The 23,558-nt window shown below is 41.8% G+C and overlaps 1 protein-coding gene across 1 annotated transcript; it reads left to right on the top strand.

Annotated features, from left to right (window-relative positions):
- Nucleotides 1–8,420: 8,420 nt before the first annotated feature.
- On the top strand, nt 8,421–22,782 carry LOC120043087 (probable N-acetyltransferase 16). The gene is given in 6 exon segments (XM_038987811.1): nt 8,421–8,466; nt 16,433–16,514; nt 16,516–16,632; nt 16,779–16,888; nt 17,051–17,174; nt 21,742–22,782. Coding segments are annotated over 5 exon segments (1,005 nt in total). The 5' UTR covers nt 8,421–8,466; nt 16,433–16,442; the 3' UTR covers nt 22,324–22,782.
- The last annotated feature ends 776 nt before the right edge of the window (nt 22,783–23,558 follow it).

The raw sequence follows: 23,558 nt of genomic DNA, 5'->3' as shown, positions 1-23,558 counted from the left end.
GGAGACGGCCTTATACCCGTGTCTAAAAGGCGTGTAGCAGTGGTCAAGCGTAGAATTTCCACGAGTAGGAAACCTGCATTGTTTAATAATAGGGGCTCGGAGCGAGGGGTCATCTTATGTATGATATATACAATTCTTGTACATTCAAATGTCTTTGGCGTATTTAGGTGATTCTGATTATTTTCTCTTCCCTCCCCCCCATCAGTTTTTATGAATGGACTGCAGTCCCCGCCTCTAGTGGGCAGTAGAGTCAGTCAGTAAAGCTGTCAGGGTTGTGTGTGTGTGTGTGTGTGTGTGTGTGTGTGTGTGTGTGTGTGTGTGTGTGTGTGTGTGTGTGTGTGTGTGTGTGTGTGTGTGTGTGTGTGTGTGTGTGTGTGTGTGTGTGTGTGTGTGTGTGTGTGTGTGTGTGTGTGTGTGTGTGTGTGTGTGTGTGTGTGTGTGCGTGCGTGCGTCCTCTAGTGGGCAGCAGAGAGTCAGACAGTAATTTGTCAGGGCGGTATTGGTGTGGTGGTGTTGCAGTGTAGTGAGTCATAGAAATAATAGCTGGTGGGGAGAGATAATGTAAGTTGCCAGAATGGATGGATGGAGGTAGGGTGGAAGGGACGGAGGGGGCGTAAGAGTCGAGGGGGGAGGTAGGCGAGGGGGGAGTAATGAAAGGGAAAGGGTTTTCAACGGTAAAGTGAGACAGAAAGGAAGAGGGGGTGGGGGGGAGTGAGGCGGAGGTGAGGAAGGGAGGGAGGGAGGTATAGTGGAGTAATGAAAGAGAAAGGGAATAGTTTTAGATGGAGAGTGAAAGTAAGTGAGCAGAAGCAGGTTCTTCAGATTCATTCACCTCGCCTTTCAGAGGGTTGATGGTGCAGTGTGTGCATGTAAAGGGGTAGCAGGAGGTGGGCTGATTTGTTTTCACTGTCTTTCTCTGTCTCTCTCTCTGTCTCTCTCTCTCTCTCTCTCTCTCTCTCTCTCTCTCTCTCTCTCGCTGTCTCTCTCTCTCCCCCCTCTCTCCTTCTCTCTCTCTTGTTTCTTTCTCAACTCTTCATCTCTTCCTTTCTTTCGCTGTCTTCCCCTCTCTCTCGCTATCTCTCTCTCTTTTATTCTCAATTCTTCAACTCTTTCTCTCCCTCTCCATCTCCCTTTCTTTCTCTTCATCAACTCTCTGTCCTCTCTCCAATCTTCCTTTCTTTTCACCTTATTCTCTCTGCTATAATTTTACACTGGTTTCCCACTTGACCCGGCAGTTTGAGAATGACGCATCCCTTAGATGGAGAGAGAAAGCGAGAGAAGGGGGGGGGGATGGGGAGAGAAGGCGAGAGAGAGAGAGAGAGAGTTAGAGAACGGGGGAGAGAAAGGGGGGGAGAGAGAGACAGGTCCTCAGCTAATCATGATACTTAGGATGGCGATGAACGTAATGACACACTTCCGTTGCTGCTCACACACTAACACACACACACATACACCACACACACTGCTCTCTGTGGCAAATTATCATCAATTTGGACGGCGAGGAAGCTCAAACACGCCTACTTACACTCTCATATTATCTTCTCCTTATCTTTGGATAGTTCTAACCACAGGGGGTTAGTGGTAACTTAATTGGGGAGAACAGGTTCGTGGTAATGGCTGGAGCGGAATCAGTGGAATGGTATCAAATACATCAAACATTGTTTCCAGGTGTTTGATACCATTCCATTCGCACTGTTACGGACATTATTATGAGTTTTCTCCCCTCAGCAGACTCATGTAGTTCTAACAGACTAATGCACGTAAAATAATGTGCTATGAGGTAAAGAATATGAATTATGGATACTAGATACAGTAGTTCTTCCACAAAACATTAGATAATAAGTCAAAGCAAATAGGCTAGCCCAAATTGGGAATAGCAGTAGGCTACAATGACATATGTGGCGCTTGTTACAATGACCTATATTGCAGTACAGGTTTCTGACATTTCCAGTCCAAATCCAGGTGAAAAGTCAACTTTAATAACTATTACTCAGAAGGCCCCAATTGGGACTAAAGTTCAATCCCTTCCTGGTATTTATTAGGCAGCCTGGTTTCACAGAAGACGTAACATACTAAATGAAAAGCTGGGACACTCAAATTACTAGGGGCCGATGAGATGTTACATTTGGTATGGTTACATAAGACAGATGGTTACTTAAGGCAAGTAACGCGAATGTCAAGCAACCCAAAGGTTGGGTGTTCAACTCTCATCACGGACAACTTTAGCATTTTAGCTAATTAGCAACTTTGCAATTACTTACTACTTTTTAGCTACTTTGCAATGAATTAGCATGTTAGCTAACCCTAACCTTAACCCTTTAACCTAACTCATAACCTTAACCTTAACCCCTAATGCCTAGTTTAGCTAACCCCCTAACCCTAACCATAAATCCCTTTAACCCAGAGTTCCAAAACTGGTGGCACGCCAAAGGCTGTAAAAACACGAGCAAATCAGCTCCAAGTGATTTCAAATTAGAAAGGATTCCCAGGCATAGAGAGATATACAGTAATAGTCAAAGGTTTGGACACACCTACTCATTCAAAGTGTTAAACAAATCAAATATTTTATATTTTATATTCTTCAATGTAGCAACTTCTTGCCATAATATGGACTTGGTCTTTTACCAAAGAGGGCTATCTTCTGTATACCACCCTTACCTTGTCACAGCACAACTGATTGGCTTAAACGCATTAAGAAGGAAAGAAATTCCACAAATGAACATTTAACAAGGCACACCAGTTAATTGAAATGCATTCCAGGTGATTACCTCATGAAGCTGGTTGAGAGAATGCCAAGCGTGTGCAAAGCTGTCATCAAGGCAAAGGGTGGCTACCTTGAAGAATATAAAATATATTTTGATTTGTTTAACACTTTTTTGGTTACTACATAATTCCATATGTGTTATTTGATATTTGTGATGTCTTCACTATTATTCTACAATGTAGAAAATAGTAAAAATAGAGAAAAACCCTGGAATGAGTCGGTGTCCAAAATTTTGACTGTATGTGATTGTATACAAATGTAAGAAAGGATTGACATGATGTTTTAGTCAAATATTATATCTGTTTGGGCTCATTGCGGTCAATTTGCAGTTTCTTTAATACTTGAAATAATTTTCCGGCCCCCTGACCATTCGCTCAAGAAAACAAATCAGCCGGCGGCTGTGTCTAGTTAACCTAACTCCTAACCTTAACATTAACATTAACCCTAACCTCAGCCCTAACCTTAACCTTAACCCCTAACCCTAACCATAACTTCTAACTCTAACCACTAGCCTAGCATACAGTTGAAGTCTGAAGTTTACATACACTTAAAACTCGTTTTTCAACCACTCACACTTCTTGTTAACAAACTATAGTTTTGGAAAGTCGGTTAGGACATCTACTTTGAGTATGACACGAGTCATTTTTCCAACAGTTGTTTACAGACAGATTATTTCACTGTATCTCAATTCCAGTGGGTCAGAAGTTTACATACACTAAGTTGACTGTGCCTTTAAACGGCTTGGAAAATTCCAGAAAATGATGTCAAGGCTTTAGTGTCACGTTCGTTGTATTCATAATAAGCGGACCAAGGCACAGCGTGAGTAGAGTTCCACATATTTATTAAAGTGAACCATCAAAACAACAAAGAATAAACGAACGTGCCATACGTAGCGCACATAGCACTAAACCAAAACAATATCCCACAAACGCAGGTGGGAAAAGGACCACACTAAATATGATCCCCAATTAGAGGCAATGATCATCAGCTGCCTCCAATTGGGAACCATACTCACACCAACATAGAAATTCATGACTAGAACACCCCCTAGTCACGCTCTGACCTATTGCACCATAGAGAACCCCGAGGGCTCTCTATGGTCAGGGCGTGACATTTAGAAGCTTCTGATAGGCTAATTGACATCATTTGAGTCAATTGGAGGTGTACCTGTGGATGTATTTCAAGGCCTACCTTCAAACTCAGTGCCTCTTTGCTTGACATCATGGGAAAATCCAAAGAAATCAGCCAAGACCTCAGAAAAAAAATTGTAGACCTCCACAAGTCTGGTTCATTATTGGGAGCATTTTCCAAACGCCTGAAGGTACCACGTTCATCTGTACAAACAATAGTACGCAAGTGTAAACACCATGGGACCCCGCAGCCGTCCTACCGCTCAGGAAGGAGACGCATTCTGTCTCCTAGAGATGAACGTACTTTGGTGCGAAAAGTGCAAATCAATCCCAGAACAACAGCAAAGGACCTTGTGAAGATGCTGGAAGAAACAGGTACAAAAGTATCTTCATCCACAGTAAAACGAGTCCTATATAGACATAACCTGAATGGCCGCTCAGAGAAAGGAAGAAGGAAGAAGCCACTACTACAAAACCGCCATAAAAAAGCCAGATTACGGTTTGCAACTGTACACAGGGACAAATATCGTACTTTTTTGAGAAATGTCCTCTGGTCTGATGAAACAAAAATAGAACTGTTTGGCCATAATGACCGTTGTTATGTTTGGAGGAAAAAGGGGGATGCTTGCAAGCTGAAGAACACCATCCCAACCGTGAAGCACGGGGGTGTCAGCATCATGTTGGGGGGTGCTTTGCTGCAGGAGGGACTGGTGCACTTCACATAATAGATGGCATCATGAGGGAGGAAAATGATGTGGATATATTGAAGCAACATCTCAAGACATCAGTCAGGAAGTTGAAGCTTGGTTGCAAATGAGTCTTCCAAATGGGCAATGACCCCAAGCATACTTCCAAAGTTGTGGCAAAATGGCTTAAGGACAACAAAGTCAAGGTATTGGAGTGACCATCACAAAGCACTGACCTCAATCCTACGGAAAATTTGTGGGCAGAACTGAAAAAATGTGTGCGAGCAAGGAGGCCTACAAACCTGACTCAGTTACACCAGCTCTGTTAGGAGGAATGGGCCAAAATTCACCCAACTTATTGTGGGAAGCTTGTGGAAGGCTACCCAAAACGTTTGACCCAAGTTAAACAATTTAAAGGCAATGCTACCAAATACTAATTGAGTGTATGTAAACTTCTGACCCACTGGGAATGTGATGAAAGAAATGAAAGCTGAAATAAATAATTATCTCTACTATTATTCTGACATTTCACATTCTTAAAATAAAGTTGTGATCCTAACTGACCTAAGACAGGGATTTTTTACTAGGATTAAATGTCAGGAATTGTGAAAAACTGAGTTTAAATGTATTTGGCTAAGGTGTATGTAAACTTCCGACTTCAACTGTATCATACGAAATGAATGATGGACTTCCACAAATTAAGACATACCATAACAAATGTAAAATACCGTAGTCATTGAGTTTCCATGATTGCTTATATTATGTTACATCTACCCCTGAGTCCAGGTTGCAGCAGGGGAAAGGGAAAGGCTTCAAACTCGCAATTACTGTTCTCCTAGCAGCAGGATATTGTGCTGGCAGCAGGGGAGTGCAGTTAAAAAAATAAATAAGAGTCCTCCTGCAAAGACATGATAAACTTTGGGGAAAAAAAATACATATATATATATATCGGACTATGGTGCATTACAACTGTTTTACAAAGCATTGCAACCACCTTTAAAAAAATACATTGTTAATTTGATGTATTTGATTTTTATACCAGCATTTCTTTTGAACGTTTACACAAATGCTGGTATGTTGAAAACTATTGTGTAGGCTGTATTTGAAGAAATACACTTTTAATAAAATACAAATGAATGTTATTGGAATTACTCAATAGAGTTTCCAAAACAGAATGCTGGCGACTCCTTACTCCACCCATTCCATTCACTGCAATACAATACACTATACATGGCAGGGGTATTCAACTACTACCCTATGAGGTCTGGAGTCTGCTGGTTTTCTGTTCTACCTGATAATTAATTGCACACGGGTCTAAATCAGTCCCTGATTATTGGGGAACAATGATTGGATTAACTGCGACCAAGGTGGGTTTAAGAAAATCGTTGGAAGGCTCTACATAATTGGAGTGTTAGAAACCTGTAGCAACATGATTTTACTAGGATACTACATCAAAAATATTTTATTTGCCAGGCCAAGTGATTAAATTGATGCATATTTTGGCTCATGTTAAGGCTGGCCTTGGGCTGATCTAAATGTGTAAAGGTGCAGCCATCAACATGACCTTTAGGTTAATGTAGGTCGTTAAAGGGTATGCCAGTCCATCAATGCTGACATTGTGTTTTTGATGCAGTCGGCTTCTCGAACAGTCAACTGCTAAGAATCTGTATTTGGCACCTCCATCTGGGCAAGGACAAGAGTGCTTGAAATTCTAGTATGGAAAGGCTTTTTATTTCACACTGGAAGCAAACAGGGTAAGCAAAAAAAAGTGTTACGGTGTATTGTCTTTCCAACTGATATTCAACACAACATCAGTACATTACTGTATTGTTTTGGAATTAATATAACATACAGGACTAAATGCATATGTCCACAGTGCATTCGGAAGGTTTTCAGACCCCTTCACTTTTTCCACATTTGTTACGTTACAGCCTTATTCTAAAACTGTCTGGGGAACTCAAGGACATTCAGAGACTTGTCCCGAAGCCACTCCTGCGTTGTCTTAGCTGTGTGCTTACTGTAGGGTTGTTGTCCTGTAGGAAGGTGAACCTGAGCGCTCTGTAGAAGGTTTTCATCAAGGATCTCTCTGTACTTTGCTCCGTTCATCTTGCCCTTGATCCTGACTAGTTTCCCAGTCCCTGCTGCTGAAAAACATTCTGCCACCACCATGCTTCACCGTAGGGATGGTGTCAGGTTTCCTCCAGATGTGAAGCTTGGCGTTCAGGCTATAGAGTTTCATCTTGGATTCATCAGACCAGAGAATCTTGTTTTTCATGGTCTGAGAGTCCTTTAGGTGTCTTTTGGCAAACTCCAAGCGGGCTGTCATGTGCCTTTTACTGAGGAGTGGCTTCCGTCTGGCCACTCTACCATAAAGGCCTGATTGGTGGAGTGCTGTAGAGATGGGTGTCCACCTGCAAGGTTTTCCATCTCCACAGAGTGAGCTCTGCAGCTCTGTCAGAGTGACCATCGGGTTCTTGGTGAAGGCCTGACCAAGACCCTTCATCCCACGATGGCTCAGTTTGGCCTGGCGGACAGCTATAGGAAGAGTATTGGTGGTTCCTAACATCTTCCATTTAACAATGATGGAGGCCACTGTGTTCTTGGGGACATTCAATCCTGCCGAAATGTTTTGGTACCCTTCCCCAGATCTGCGCCTCAACACAATCATGTCTCTGAGCTCTACGGACAATTCCGTTGACCTCATGGCTTGGTTTTTGCTCTGACATGCACTGCCAACTGTGGGACCTTATATAGACAGGTGTGTGCCTTTCCAAATCATGTCCAATCAATTGAATTTAACCACAGTTGGAGACAAATCAAGTTGTAGAAACATCTCAAGGATGATCAATGGAAACAGGATGCACTCAAGCTCAATTTCGAGTCTCATAGCAAAGGGTCTGAACACTTATCTAAATAAGGTAATTCTGTTTTTTAATACATTTGCAAACATTTCAAAAAAACTGTTTTTACTTTGTCATTATGGGGTATTGTGTTTAGATTGATGAGGGATTTGTTTAATTTAATCAATTTTAGAATAAGGCTGTAACCTAACAAAATGTGGGAAAAGTCAAGGGGTCTGAATACTTTCCGAATGCACTAGGAGGACGCATGGCTCTCGTTCTTCGCCTCCCCCGAGTCCATAGGGGAGTTGCAGCGATGGGACAAGACTGTAACTATCAATTGGATATCGCAGGGTAAAAAGTAAAATTACACTGTGTCCTAATAGCCTGGTTAATATTCATTACATTTAACTTGTAAATACATTTGATTTTCATTTTAATAAAAAAACATTTAGCTTTTGTGATTCTTTTTTTGTTGTTGAGTGGGTATTGATTTCAGGACAATGGATAGTACCAAAGTAATTTAAAGCTGTGTTGCTGGATATGTACGACACAGTCCCCATCCAAAACTAACCATATCGAGTTAGTAGTATTAAGTATTTACTAAGTATTTTTCACCTCACTTTAGCTGAGACAGGTAGAAAAGTTCTCTCTACAAGCCAATATGTATCCCATGTACAGTCTATAACAGTGTTTTGTATTGGAGGCTATATAGCGGATAGAGTGAAAAGCCAGCAGCAGACCGTGTGACATTATCCCCCTCAAAAACTAACCATATTTGGTTAGTAGAGACTCTACTGAATATTTTCCACCCCACATTAGCTGAGACATAAATTACTAATAGCCTTTTATTGTTGGGACAACAAAAGTGGCCATTGCTGAAAATTAAACATCTTTTGAATGATTTAACCATATTGCAATGTTTTGAAATGCGGGCTTTTATTTTGAAGGTTTCTTATTACCATATAAATATGACGTTATTTTTTGTGCTGCTGGCAGATTACTAGTAAACTCAAGGATTTCCAGGCGACAAAGCAAGTCACGGGGTATGAAACGTTGTTCATTCTCTGTATATAGATTCTTTACACATAAAGTTAATCTTTTTTTAATCATATTATTTTTCAGATAAAGTTGCAATGAGAAAACGTCTGCTATTGTGATAATGTCCAGTGTTTGCAAGTCTAGCCCTATGTTTAACAACTTCTTAATGGAAAAGTAATTGTACCATTGCAACAACAAAGTTATATGTTTTGTTGGGGTGCATTGAAAACGGATCCCTATATAGCCTAAAATTGATTGGTTTTTGATATTGGCTGACATAGCCTGCGTGTATTGTTCTGTGTTGAATGTCTAACTACACCTGCTGTCTGTCTGTCTGATTACAAACCTACTGTAAATTACAAGCCTACAGTAAATTCAGGGTGGTGATGTTGCAATGTAACAGCTAGGACACTGAATGGCTTTAGAATAGGTTGACCAGACGTCCCCATTTTCCGGGGACAGTCCCCGTTTTTGGTGGCCTGTGGCCACTCTACCTGTTTTTAACTGTGCGTTAAAAACAGACCGCAAAGTGAAATACTTTACTTGGCAAGAAAGACCGGGCAGCAGAGCCTACCGGCTGACGTCTCAATCGCGTTGTGCTTGTTTTGTCCAGTAGAGGGGGCTGCTCGCTATAGCAGCTTCATTCACTCTTCTTCTACTACCTACTTGCTTGCGATAGTTTTAGAGAAAACTGCTGTGGGAAACTCGGCCAGAAGCTAGCAAGTGTCAAGTGAATCCACAACATCAACACATCACCACAAACGTCTTTTCAAGCCAGGTAAGTTACACTCGTTTGAGATCCTAGCTAGTGATGTTAAGTCACAATTTATTATATAGATAGATGATCTGCTCTATAAGGTTTTAAATAGGTTATGCTAGCTAACGTTAGCTATGTAGACTAAGTTAGCTAGCTAAGTTACTGTTATGGTAGCTAGGTTAAAAAACGTTCACATGTAAACATGCAGTGGACGGGCTATTTTGAAAATATGATTATATTAAATGAATGCACAATTAATTCTGAGAATATTTTTGTAGATTACAATTTTAATGGTTTGGCATTATAATAAGTAGTGTGAAAATATATTTAGAAATGTTCATGGATAACATTAGTAGTGGAGAGGAAGGAGAGTGAAGGAGACAGAGGAGGAAAGGTAAAGATATGGTTACAGAGCCTGCCAATTTATACCACACTATGTGACATAATCATAGTTACAGATCTATGGACTGCACAGCACAACTGACACGAAAGCTTTATGAGCCAACGTTTACATGTGGTAGGACAAAATGTGACGCCATATTGAGTAACGTGTTAGCACCATGGGCAACTACTTTGGTAACACAGGACCTAGACCAGGTTGAATTTGTGTCCCTGTCCATTGATGCGTCCAATCATGGACATGTAAGCTGCTGCCAATAGTAGTCATATGTAAGATATGTGATGGCAGCACATCTGTGGAAACAAAACTGCTTGATTTTGTTGAATTTAATGGAGAAACAGCAGAGGAAATTGCAGCTGAGGTCCTGGTGGTCATCCAAAAATGTTACCCGGAAAACATTCTCTGCCGACAACAAATACCAACTTTGGAGGACTGAATAGGTTGGGGAGGGCCAATGTCCATACCATAGTTAACAATGCTCTGCAGCGGGAGGTGATTGGCTTAGGTTGTCCTGCCCACATCATTCATAACACGGCCAGAATAGCTTTGGATATGATGTTGAGTACCTGCCCACATCATTCATAACACGGCCAGAACAGCGTTGGATATGATGTTGAGTACCTGCCCACATCATTCATAACACGGCCAGAACAGCGTTGGATATGATGTTGAGTACCTGCCCACATCATTCATAACACGGCCAGAACAGTGTTGGATATGATGTTGAGTACCTGCCCACATCATTCATAACACGGCCAGAACAGCGTTGGATATGATGTTGAGTACCTGCCCACATCATTCATAACACGGCCAGAACAGCGTTGGATATGATGTTGAGTACCTGCCCACATCATTCATAACACGGCCAGAACAGCGTTGGATATGATGTTGAGTACCTGCCCACATCATTCATAACACGGCCAGAACAGCGTTGGATATGATGTTGAGTACCTGCTCAAAAAGATATTTGGATATGTTCATATTTTCACCGTCAGAGTAGAAAGACTGAAGGGCTTTTGTGAGTTTGTTGGCCAGGAGTACCATAACATTTTAGGACACAGCAATGTTCGTTGGATGTCCATGATCCCTGCTCTAGAAAGAGTGATGAAAATGTATGTGCCATTTGAAATCCTTTTTTATTTCTGAAGACAAATGCCCTGTTGTCCTGCGAACAATGTTCGAAGATCCACTGACTGAACTTTGGCTAGCCTTTGTCCATGGAAACTTGACCGTATTCAGTGACACGATCAAGATGCTTGGAGGCCAGGACCACGGTGCTGTGGAGTCTGCTGCAATTCGGAGAAACGTTGAGGCAAAATTCAACTCAAGACGTGATGACAACTTCATTCCAGTTTTGGTCAGAGGACTTCTGAGAGAGCTAGAGGAAAATGGAGCCATGTCTAAAGAGAGCTTTCTCAAAACATCACAATCATTCTTCACTACGGCTGTTCACTACGGCTGTGAACTACTTGCAAGCATGGGGAAAGCACACAGATAATCTAAAAGATTTACATTGTCTCCTTTTAAAAAGGCAACCTCTGCGTGAAGAGATCCAGAAGGCAGCAGGCAGGCACACTGCAGGACAAATCGTGTAATTTAGCCTATTAACTATTAAACACAAAAACGATGTTTCAAGTGAGAAATAGGCCAGTCTGAAGCTGAAAAAGAAAGGAAATACTTTGTTTTATTACATTTTTTATTTTTTTTATTAACTACTGAAAACACTTCCTAGATTTTAATTTAGTTCAACTACCACCAACCCCCTGGGCACAGGTTTACATGTGGTTGAGTTGTCAATGTGAATTCAACATGAAATCAACAACAAAAAAATCACCATGTCACTGGATTTAGGCTAAAAGTTGGGTGAAAAAGACAAAATGCCCTTATGTTAACTTTTTACAAATCGAATATGTTTCCCACGTTGATTCAACGTCATCACATACTTTTTGGAGGTTGAAATGGCGTGGAAACAATGTTGATTTAACCAGTTTTTGCCCAGTGGGAAGCTACTGCAAAATGTAGTTAAATTACCAGTTGAACTATATGTAGCTCACTACTCCTCAACACTTTCACTGACACGTACGCATAAAGACACAGAAATCGACAAGCATACAGATGCCGGAAATACGTTTATTTAACTAGATGATAACAAGCGGCAATACTTAACATTCTCAATCCATTTTTTTAACTTTTAAATTAATTATATATAGCAATGGTCACCAACATTTTCTGAGTCAAGATCACTTTCTGAGTCAAAATGCAAGCCGAGATCTATTGCTCTGATTTTTTTTAAATGACTTAAAAAAACGTAAGCCTATGCAACATTACCCTAAAAACAGTACTGTAGCAATGAGGTTTGTGCAGAAGGCTATAGGCCCAATACATTATCACCGCATTTTGGCTTTGCTTGAATTGCCCTGCCAATGCATTGTTGTTCAGACCATTGTTCTTTGCATTATTCAAATTGAATTCAATATTTTTTTTTAAATCTCACTCATCCTACACACAATACCCATAATGACAAAGTGAAAACATGTTTTTAGACATTTTTGCAAATGTATTGAAAATGAAAACGGAAACATCTAATTTACATACGTTTTCACACCCCTGAGTCAATACATGTTAGAATCACTGTTGGCAGGAATTACAGCCGTGAGTCTTTCTGTGTACGTTTCTAAGACCTTTGCACACCTGGATTGTACAATATTTGCCCATTATTCTTTTCAAAATTCTTCAAGCTCTGTCAAATTGAATGTTGATCATTGCTCGACAACTATTTTCAAGTCTTGTCATAGATTTTCAAGAAGATTTAAGTAAAAACTGTAACTCGGCCACTCAGGAACATTCACTGTATTCTTGGTAAGCAACTCCAGTGTAGATTTGGCCTTGTGTTTTAGGTTATTGTCCTGCTGAAATGTGAATTCATCTCCCAGTGTCTGGTGGAAAGCAGACTGAACCGAGTTTTCCTCAAGGATTTTGCCTGTGCTTAGCTCTATTCCATTTAATTTTTGTCCTGAAAAACTCCCCATCTCTTAACGATAACAAGCATACCCATAACATGATGCAGCCACCACTATGCTTGAAAATATGGAGAGTGGTACTTAGTAATGTATTGGATTTGCACCAAACATAACGCTTTCTATTCAGGACCATAAGTTAATTGCTTGGCCACATTTTTTTTGCATTATTACTTTAGTGTCTTGTTGCAAACAGGATGCATTTTTAGGAATATTTGTATTCTGTACAAGCTTCCTTCTTTTCACTCTGTCAATTAGGTTGTTATATATTGTGGAGTAATTACAATGTTGTTGATCCATCCTCAGTTTTCTCCTAGTACAGCAAATAAACTCTGTAAGTGTTTTAAATGCACCATTGGCCTCATGGTGAAATTCCTGAGCGGTTTCCTTCCTCTCCGGCAACTGAGTTAGGAAGGACACCTGTATCATTGTAATAACTGGGTGTTTTGATAAACCATCTAACCTATAATTAATAACTTCACCATGGTCAAAGGGATATTCAATGTTTTCAATTGTTTTACCAATATACCCAATAGGTGCCCTTCTTTGCGAGGCATTGGAAAACCTTCTTGGTCTTTGTGGTTGAATCTGTGTTTAAAATTCACTCCTCGACTGAGGGACCTTACAGATAATTGCATGCGTGGGGTACAGAGATGAGGTAGTCATTCAAAAATCATGTTAAACACTATTATTGCACACAGAGTGAGTCCATGTCCATGAATCCGCTGTGTGACTCGTTAAGCAAACTTTTACTTTCCATAACAAAGGGGTTGAATACGTATTAACTCAAGACATTTCAGCTTTTCATTTTTAATTAATTTGAAAAAATATTAAGTGAAAAACATAATTTTGACACTGACATTATGGGGTATTATGTGTAGGCCAGTGACAAAAACATCTACATTTCGTCCATTTTAAATTGAGGCTGTAACACAACAAAATGTGGAAAAAGTAAAGGGGTGTGAATACTTTGTTGATTGCTAGGCATAACAATACGATTATTTCTTTATACGTTTGAAACGAGGTCTAGTTGTGGCCGTAACTGGACTAGATTATCAATGACTCTTGGCATTGCCTGACTGCCGTGAGGATGATAATTAGCCTGACGACACACAAAATGATTCCGCTGCTCTGTTATTCGCTACATACTTCTCATTGTGGAGAAGAAACGAATGTCCGTGGGCGTTGGCCAGAGCAAGGAGTATGGGTAGCCAGGTGTCGTGTCTTTGACTATGCCAGATTAATTGCTATGACATGCTATTCTATAAAATAATTTCTCCGTAATTAATATTACCTGATTGAACTAATCATGTAAATGTTAATTAACTAGAGAGGGACACCACGAAAGAATATTTATAGAGCTGTTATCTTTCGAATAAACTCTTAAAGATTTAGTAAGATTTTACATCCATAACAGTCACATTAATCGTCATTTTATTCAGTCTCATCTGAAAGTTGTAAATCCTTGATTATCTGCAAGAATCCTGGCTAACAAGTTGAATCAGCAATACAAAATTGGGTTTAATAATTTATTTACTAAATACCTAACTAATCACACAGAATCACACATATACAATTAAATCATAACTTGATCACAAATTACGTCATACAGGAAAACGTCCCTAGCGGGCGGAATAGATATGACAGCTTGTTACACAAAGAAAAGGGGCGGGGTTTTAGTGAAAGAGCGGGAGACTGGAACATAGGCGAGCTGTGCTATCGTAAATACAGTATCTTATGCATTCTAAATTACCGCCCATTTGAAAAGGAAAATGCAATAAATATTTACTCTGAGCTGCGCTTCAGTAGGTTGGTGGTAGATGGAAGACCGTATCGCCAACCCGAGTCCTCTGTCCTTTGGAGAATGTCTCTGGTAGTCACTGGATACGTTGGAGTAACGTTGTGTGTAGTAGACGGGATACTCGGACTGTCCTTCCTAACCTGCGATTGTAGCAGCTGTTGCTAACTCGACGGCTAGGAGATATCACTTCTGTAGTGAATACGAGTTCAAAGTTCATACCATTCACAATCAAAGTCCATGCTGCTGTTGGCTTAGTTCTGTAGTTATTATCTGAACCATTCTGACACCGGATCGTCATCCTGGTGTGCCCGGAACAGAAAGTTATATTCTTGTCAATGGCTTTTATAGTGGAGGGAGAGGGGTGTGTCTGAAAAGTTTATAACCCATGCCTCTTCACAGGGGCATGCCACTGTGAGCAGAGGAAAACTTATGAAAGCACAAATCTCTCATTTGGAAGCTAAAATTAAATTTCATCTCTTCACAAATAATTTCATATTCAAACATTTGAATTAAACAACAATTCCATGTGAATCCGATACCTCTGACGTTTAGACTTTCCACAGTAGAGTTTGTCATTCTATCATTGATGAGAATGTCAGAGGGCAACCGAACTGACATAATATACCTTAAGTACCACCGCATATGTTCAGTTGGTCGGATTACCAGAATATAGTTCATTTCCCCCCACTTCTGATGTTCCCAGAATCTCTATGTTAACCAAGGGGTTTTCTTATGTCACATCAGTTATAGTAGGGAGAGAGAAAAAGGGGGAAAGAGGTATTTATGACTGTCATAAACCTACCCCCCAACCCAACGTCATGACACAGGCAAGATGATAAGCACAGTCGTTCGCGAACTGCAACCCCAAAACGAATCGTTCTCGAGTTCGAGTTTGTTAGCAGAGGCTGTGTAATGTAAGTTTTGGTTCTACAAAGCTGTATCCATAACATTCAATAATCAATTAGCTGCAGTCATTTTTGCACCATGCGATCAATTATCATTTCTAAACATGTATTTTTCTTTTCTATGCTCTTGATCTATTTTCCTGCGCGCATATGACAGACCGTTGGTGGTCGGAGCACGTCTCTGGAGCCAGAGGAGCGTGCATTAATCCTGCTGAAGGACTCATTGCGGCCAGCACTGGCAGGTCAAAATAACGACTAAAATGAACATAGCCACGAGTAGGTCAAAAAGCGTTGATCAAAAATAATAAATTGTTTGAAAACTGCACACCTCTACCATCTTCCAGCTGATGGCAAAACTCAGGTGGCACCGCATTATTTCTGCCTCATGCACAAATTGTTGTTACTCCTATGAACAGAGAGTGACATATTCCTCGATATTGAAAAAGACCCCTGCCACTATTAATAACAACGCAAGCCTATCGATACACTTTCCTACTCATTCATTACAGCTGCAGTGCTGGCTGTAGCGCAAGTGGAAGTAGGATGAGGTTGCATTTTATTGCTCATAAAAGTGTTGAATAAAAAGTGTTGACAGTGCTGAGTAGGAACTTAAACATGAACTCACTCGTAAAAACAGCAGCTCTTTGCTGTATTAATTGACAGTCTCTCTCTAGTCATGGTTTTAAATATTTTAATCTCACAATATCAACTTTGCTGTACCTTTCTTTTACACCTGCTACGTTACTGCAGACACTGTAATCTGAGCCATGCGATTGGCCAGCAGTAGGCTTGTAGTGCACTTGAGTTGCTCTCTGGACCCTCCGGGGGAAAGAATGGGGACACTTCACCTATCCAGTGCGCAGGGCAGCTGAATTCGCTGCACCTACCGCCAACACCCTCTAAAAACAAGAACAGCAAATATAAATAAAAACAAATGTAAGGCTTCATGTTTTTTTTTTTACATAAATGCTTGCCGATTGACTAGGAATGCCTTGGAGATCAACCAGTTGATCGCGATTGACCGGTTGCTGACCACTGATATATAGCCAATAATTATTTACTCCATTGTTTGTAAACCACAACTTTTACAGGACAGAAACCATGGCAGGTAGCTGTGTTGGGGAGAGCGACGGCCTGACATTCTGGGTGGCTGAACAAAAGGACTACGATGACTGTCATGTCCATTTCTGTTAACATCTACGGAGGGAATGACTACCTGCCTCATCGATATGCCGGTTGGATGACGGAGCCTGACAGAGTAGTTATCCTGGGACGCAGAGACGGCAAATTGGTCAGTGTGTAGTGCTCTCACTCTCTCTCGCTACTTCCATCCATCCCTATTTATTCCTTCTGTATCTCTCCCTCCCTCCATCCCTCCCTCTCTACCATCCATCCTTCCATCCCTAAATCCATCGTCATCCCTCCCCTCTCCCCCAGGTGGCGCTGGAGTCTGGTCTAATCGTTGACGAGGGGTGTACGGTGGTGGTGGAGGGGTTGAGGGTGTGCCCCAGCGAGAGGGGTCGTGGCGTGGCTAGGGTTATCCAGAGGTTTGCTGATCTTTTTATATGATTTATTCGTTTGCAGATTTTTTTTTTTACACACAACAAAAAAGAACAGCAACAAACATAGTAAACACCAAATAACGTCACATACACAGCTCAAGTCCATCGTAAATTAAAGACAAATGTACGAAATGTATACATATACAGATTTGCTGACCAGTACATCCAGCAGCTGTACCCCAGCGTCAGGACCAAGAGACTAACCAAGGTTGACGACCCTTCAGCTGGGCCCACACAGGCATTATCCAAGTTCACAGAGCTAGGGAGACGGGTGAGTTATAATTCACACTATACTAATATATACTATACTACTGTATACTTTACTATATATATTTTTCTGTGTATAGTTTACTGTACTATACAAACCCTCAACTTTTTTTTTATCTGAGTGGTGTAGAAAACTGTTTGAAGGGTTTTGTTTACCGTAACCCTCAACCACAACCCTAACCCAAACCCTCAACCACAACCCAACACAGGGACCCAACCCAATACACACCAAGACCTCTCTGGGGTGGTGACTATGGAGAAAGGGGTAAAGGTGGAGAAAGTTGTGATGATCGGACAAAACAAAGGGAAAAACAATCCTGACAGTTTCCCTTCTGAACCCTCCCCAATACTAACCTCTCCACCTACCTCCTACCCAACCCACACAGTCTGTTTCCCAGAGCCCATTGTGAGACTCTCCCGCTTACCTTCACCAAGACAATCCACCACAACATCCCCAGCCTGAGATAAACCTGACACGGAACCCAAACCGGATACGCGGGTGCGCCATCGTGCATACATTTATTTTGTCCCCCCCACACCAAACGTGATCACGACACGCAGGTTAAAATATCAAAACAAACTTTGAACCAATGACATTAATTTAGGAAATGGAATTATGGAAATGGAATGTAGCTAGTTAGCTTGCACTTGCTAGCTCATTTGTCCTATTTAGCTAGCTTGCTGTTGCTAGCTAATTTGTCCTGGGATATAAACATTGAGTTGTTATTTTACCTGAAATGCACAAGGTCCTCTACACAGACAATTAATCCACACACAAAACGGTCAACCGAATTGTTTCTAGTCATCTCTCCTCCTTCCAGGCTTTTTCATCATTGAACTTATATGGTGATTGGCATCTAAACCTTCATAGTATTACCACGACGACCGGCAACACAGTTCGTCTTTCAATCACTCACGTGGGTATAACCAATGAGGAGATGGCACGTGGGTACCTGCTTCTATAAACCAATGAGGAGATGGGAGAGGCAGAACTTGCAGCGCGATCTGCGTCAGAAATAGAACTGATTTCTATTTTAGCGCTTGGCAACGCAGACGCGCAGTGTGGGTGCAATAATTGAATAACATAGATTTCTACATTTATTTTGCAACGCTCGTGTGCGCGACGCGAGCGGTGTGGTCAGGGTATAAGACTTACTCATAAGTGTTCATAGCATGCTTTTCTTGAACAGAAGTCCGTTTCACAATCTCTAATATGATACGGCGTAGCCTGTATGTACCCAACACTCCTTGTGTAAAAGTGCGTACATTCATGTTACGGCAAAATGTCCGTTATTTTATTTTTTACATAGGAGGATCAGAAGAGATATTACATTATGTTTCAAGTTATAACAACATGTCATGAGTCCTTCAGTTTAATACAGTGTTTATAAAACGTGTTTACATGTAATTTGCGCTATTGGCGCCATTTTCTCTTTGTGACAAAGAGTAGGAATAAAAAGTCCCTCCCTTGCAATCTCTTAGTACTCATATCCTGATTGGTCGTTTATCCAGTAACATATACAGATCATAAGATGTTCTGCTGACTTGCCAAAGGCATCTGTCTTCTATCTCCTGACCTCCTCAGGGCCATTCAGAGTCGTAAGGTGAGGAAGGGAGATCCGTTTTTTGGTCTTGTGATAGGTTGAAAGGGGGCGCTGTCAATAACAGAACTGTTATTAACAGAACTCGTGGGCTCTCGTTACAAACTATGCAACACAAGGGTTACATAGTTTAATAACACAACAAAAAATACTTGAATTCAGCCACAGAACAGATTGCTTGATTTTCCCCCTAACCCAGTGGTCACCAACCTTTTCTGAGTCAAGATCAAATCGCAGATTTCCCACTCCGGGGAAAAAAAAACATGAAAATGTAACATTAACCAAATAAAAACAGTTCTGTAGGAATGAGGTTTGTGAAGTAGGCCTAATACAGTATCACAGCATATTGGCTATATTATATTTCAAAACTCGAGTTTTGATAACAAAATAGATCAGTTTGTGTAACACTTGCAAGGCACAGCTGGGCAAAAATTTGAATAATTTGTTAATTTGCTTTTTAATTTGACTGGACTGATAATAACTGCATCTGATGGTCATGTTGCTTTCAAGATAACTGGGAACTTGGTTAGAGTTTACGAGTTGTATAACCGTTCAAAATGATTTATCCCGGTCTAATCCAGTTCCCAGTTGTCTTGAATGCACTGAAGTCGGAAGTCAAAGATTACCGACTTCTGAGTTCCCAGTTTTTTTGAACACGGCATTAGTATCAGCGGAGGGAGAGAGAGAGAGCAGCAGAGGGGTCCACCTCTCACGGTCTCTACTCTCTCCTTCCTTTCCTCTGGTGAGACTGACCAGAGAGAGAGGACACAGTCTTCCACCTGATGGCGAAACTCGAGTCGCACACGACGGGCTAATAATAATAATGAAAAGGCAGGGCTATCGATACATTTGGCTACTCATTCATTGCAGCTGCAACGCAAGTGGACGTAGAAAGAAGCGCGTTTTATGTTTTGTAGTAGTGTTGAATAAAAACTTACCCCATGTTCCCCCACCCTCTCCAGACCAGACTGATTTACCGCCCCATGTTCCCCCACCCTCTCCAGACCAGACTGATTTACCGCCCCATGTTCCCCCACCCTCTCCAGACCAGACTGATTTACCGCCCCATGTTCCCCCACCCTCTCCAGACCAGACTGATTTACCGCCCCATGTTCCCCCACCCTCTCCAGACCAGACTGATTCACCGCCCCATGTTCCCCCACCCTCTCCAGACCAGACTGATTTACCGCCCCATGTTCCCCCACCCTCTCCAGACCAGACTGATTTACCGCCCCATGTTCCCCCACCCTCTCCAGACCAGACTGATTCACCGCCCCATGTTCCCCCACCCTCTCCAGACCAGACTGATTTACCGCCCCATGTTCCCCCTCCCTCTCCAGACCAGACTGATTTACCGCCCCATGTTCCCCCACCCTCTCCAGACCAGACTGATTTACCGCCCCATGTTCCCCCACCCTCTCCAGACCAGACTGATTTACCGCCCCATGTTCCCCCTCCCTCTCCAGACCAGACTGATTTACCGCCCCATGTTCCCCCTCCCTCTCCAGACCAGACTGATTTACCGCCCCATGTTCCCCCACCCTCTCCAGACCAGACTGATTTACCGCCCCATGTTCCCCCTCCCTCTCCAGACCAGACTGATTTACCGCCCCATGTTCCCCCACCCTCTCCACACCAGACTGATTCACCGCCCCATGTTCCCCCTCCCTCTCCAGACCAGACTGATTCACCGCCCCATGTTCCCCCACCCTCTCCAGACCAGACTGATTCACCGCCCCATGTTCCCCCACCCTCTCCAGACCAGACTGATTTACCGCCCCATGTTCCCCCACCCTCTCCAGACTGAATTTCCATATACATATGCAGACCGAGGAGGAAGTTGCAATAGGCCCGTGCAACCCACGTTTTTATATCAGCACAAACAGAAACCCTCTTAAACCTTATCCTATAGCTTCATGTCCACATCCCGATTCAAACCTTACCCTAACCTCAACCACAACCCAAACTCTATCTTCATGTTCACATCCTGGTTCAATTTCTAAATTCTGACTCAGCTTATCAATGACAATATTATTCTAGTAATAAAAGTGGTTGAAATAGTCAGCAATTCTGTACATTGTATTTCTACGAATTTTATTTTTGGAATTTTTACTTCTGTGTCAAAGCCATTTGAAAGGCAAATGTCCAGACAGACTGTCTGCATTTCCTATTTCTTATCTTGTCAGTATCTTATAACTGGAAACACAGAGTGGTTAAAAGTCTGTCTCAGCGTGTGGCGTGTGGTGCTCTATACAACTGCCTTTCAAAGAACACCTGACTAAAGGAAGAAACAGCATGTGTGTCTGTCCTAAATGGCACCCTATCCCCTATATAGTGCACTACTTTTGACCAAGGCCCATATGGCTCCAGTGCACTACAGCGCGAATAGGGTGCCATTTGGGATGCAAGCCTGTGTCATGGGTACTGGTGTGGTGAATACAATACGAAACAGTGCTGTGTACTAATTGAAACACTTAGACTGGTTTATTGCGGCAGTAGTCCAATTGAGGACCACATGGAGACCGGTTATATCTAATTTAACTGAGTCAAAGGGTGCGTCCCAAATGGAACCTGTTCCATATAGTGCTCTACTTTTGACCTCAGCCAATAAAGTTGAATGGATGATTTATTCATTGAGTTTCTGAGGGAGCTTGTTAGGGATAGGCTGTGCTTGTATTGCTAAGAGACTTGCGCGCACACACAGATACACACACAAACACACAAACTATTGCTGCACCTTTCACAAGGGGGAAAACACCACAATGGACTCGTAATTCAGGTGTCAAACCACCCCTCTTTCTTCTTTTTACATCTACCTCCGCTTCATCCCCCTCGTCTATATGTTTGCTCTGTACTGTTTTCACCCACTCTTTTTCTTTCTCTCTCTTAATTTCTCTCTCCCACTCCCTCATTATCTCTCTCCACCCATCCCCTCTTAATCTCCCTCTGTCTTTCTCTCTCTCTCTCTAGGCTGCTCTCTCATTCATCGGGGAGGCCGACAGTTTCGAGGGTTTCGTCTCACACCTGAGGAACAAACTACATTCCACCACAGGAAGTGAGCCAGGTGGGTCCGTCCCTCAAATGGTTCTGATAGAGGATGAGCAACACCTGAAGAACATCCTCCTTGATCCTGAACTCCCCTCCAGGGTTCAACTTCCTGGTGGTGCCATTATCCAAGACTGGCAGCCCTTACAACCAATCGAAGGAAACCTTGAGATCTTAGCAAGGCGAAACCTCACCTGGTTGGCCGACAAGCCGGAAAGACCTTCCTTCCTCAGCTTTTACACTCCGCCTTATCCAATCCCGTACAAGGGAGGATCGCTGAGATTCAATATCGATATGTTTGGAACTGATCTAGTTTCAGCAAAGAGGGCACTTGCCGGCCATTTAGAGAAAGTGAGGGAGAGGAGGGAGGTGAAGGGGAGGGTGATGGTTCATGTGTATCTGAATAAGTCGCTATGGGAGGGGGTGAGGGAGTTCTGTGAGGGATACACAGGGGTGAGGAGGTGGAGAGAGTACCGGGAACAACTGTTTCTGGAGAGAGGGATGTGAGGAGATGTGGAAAGGATGAGAAAGAGAGATGAACAGAGGATAGCAAAAGAGAAGACAGTGAGAGAGTGTGCAAATGAGACTTAGAGAAGGGTTTTCCACATTATCTTGCTTTGATTATTTGAATCAGCTGTGTAGTGCTAGGGAAAAAGCTAAACATACCCCCCTGAGGGGGGTTAGCCATGTAATCAATATACATAATATATCATACAGTATGTAAGACTTTTTATATTGATTTGATTGATTGATTGGAACAAAGCCAGCACTTTAGAAGTTAATATGATACAAAAAAAACGATTGGGATGATGCAAGAATTTATAATGGGACATTACAGGAATAACTGTTTTCTTATTAAATCATTGTACATTTTTGTAAAGGCAAGTCTACCAAATCACTGTGATTCATCATGACTATGAAATGCAGATCAGTATCAATAAGAATAAATGAATAGAATGTCGCTGATCATTCTCTCTCTCTCTCTCGTATCCATTTATAACTGGAGCAGGTGGAGCTAAAAAGGGGGGAAATGACAGCTAATTGTGTCCGTGTGTCAGCTGCAATGAAAGGGCCATGGAAAACATGAATGAAAGCCTGTTGCTGTCTAATCGATACAGTATGTCTGTTATTCAGTACTGTAGGTAAAAGGTGATTCAGATAATTGAACTCAATGAACTGAATGAAGACTGACGCTGTCGTGCTACTGTACAGTAGCTCTCACAAAACATGGTTACTGACTCACTACATCTCACAGAGAAAAGAGCTGGATATTGTTGCTCCAGTAAACTCAATGATCTTTCTCTGTAAGACAATGAATACATGGTTACTGACTCTTATCTTATAATACAATTGTATCCAGTGGCTTTAGTTTATGATACCTTATCAGCCAGTAACTGTAGCATATCAATATGTGTGAAATCATAATTGACGTCATACCAGACCAGACAAGTATTTCGCTACACCACAAGCATTTCGCTACACTCACAATAACAACTGCTAACCATGTGTATGTGATCAATAACATTTGATTTTATATGTACTGTACAGTACCTGTATATCTTAATAGCAGTTGATATCTGACAGTTATCAATGAAACAGGATGGTGTATAGTAAAATATATATTGTAGTTAAAAGGAAGGCCCTTGGTTGGAGGACAGAGCTTTCAGCTTTTAGGTGTTTGTCTGTTCAATCAGAAACACACTCCATTCCGTCCTTCTCAACCAGGGTAAAACGTGTGTGTG

The sequence above is a fragment of the Salvelinus namaycush genome, unplaced genomic scaffold (genome assembly GCF_016432855.1).
Source record: "Salvelinus namaycush isolate Seneca unplaced genomic scaffold, SaNama_1.0 Scaffold862, whole genome shotgun sequence".
NCBI lineage: Eukaryota > Metazoa > Chordata > Actinopteri > Salmoniformes > Salmonidae > Salvelinus > Salvelinus namaycush.
The sequence above is the reverse complement of the archived record's forward strand: the minus strand, read 5'-3'. Positions and strand labels throughout refer to the sequence as shown.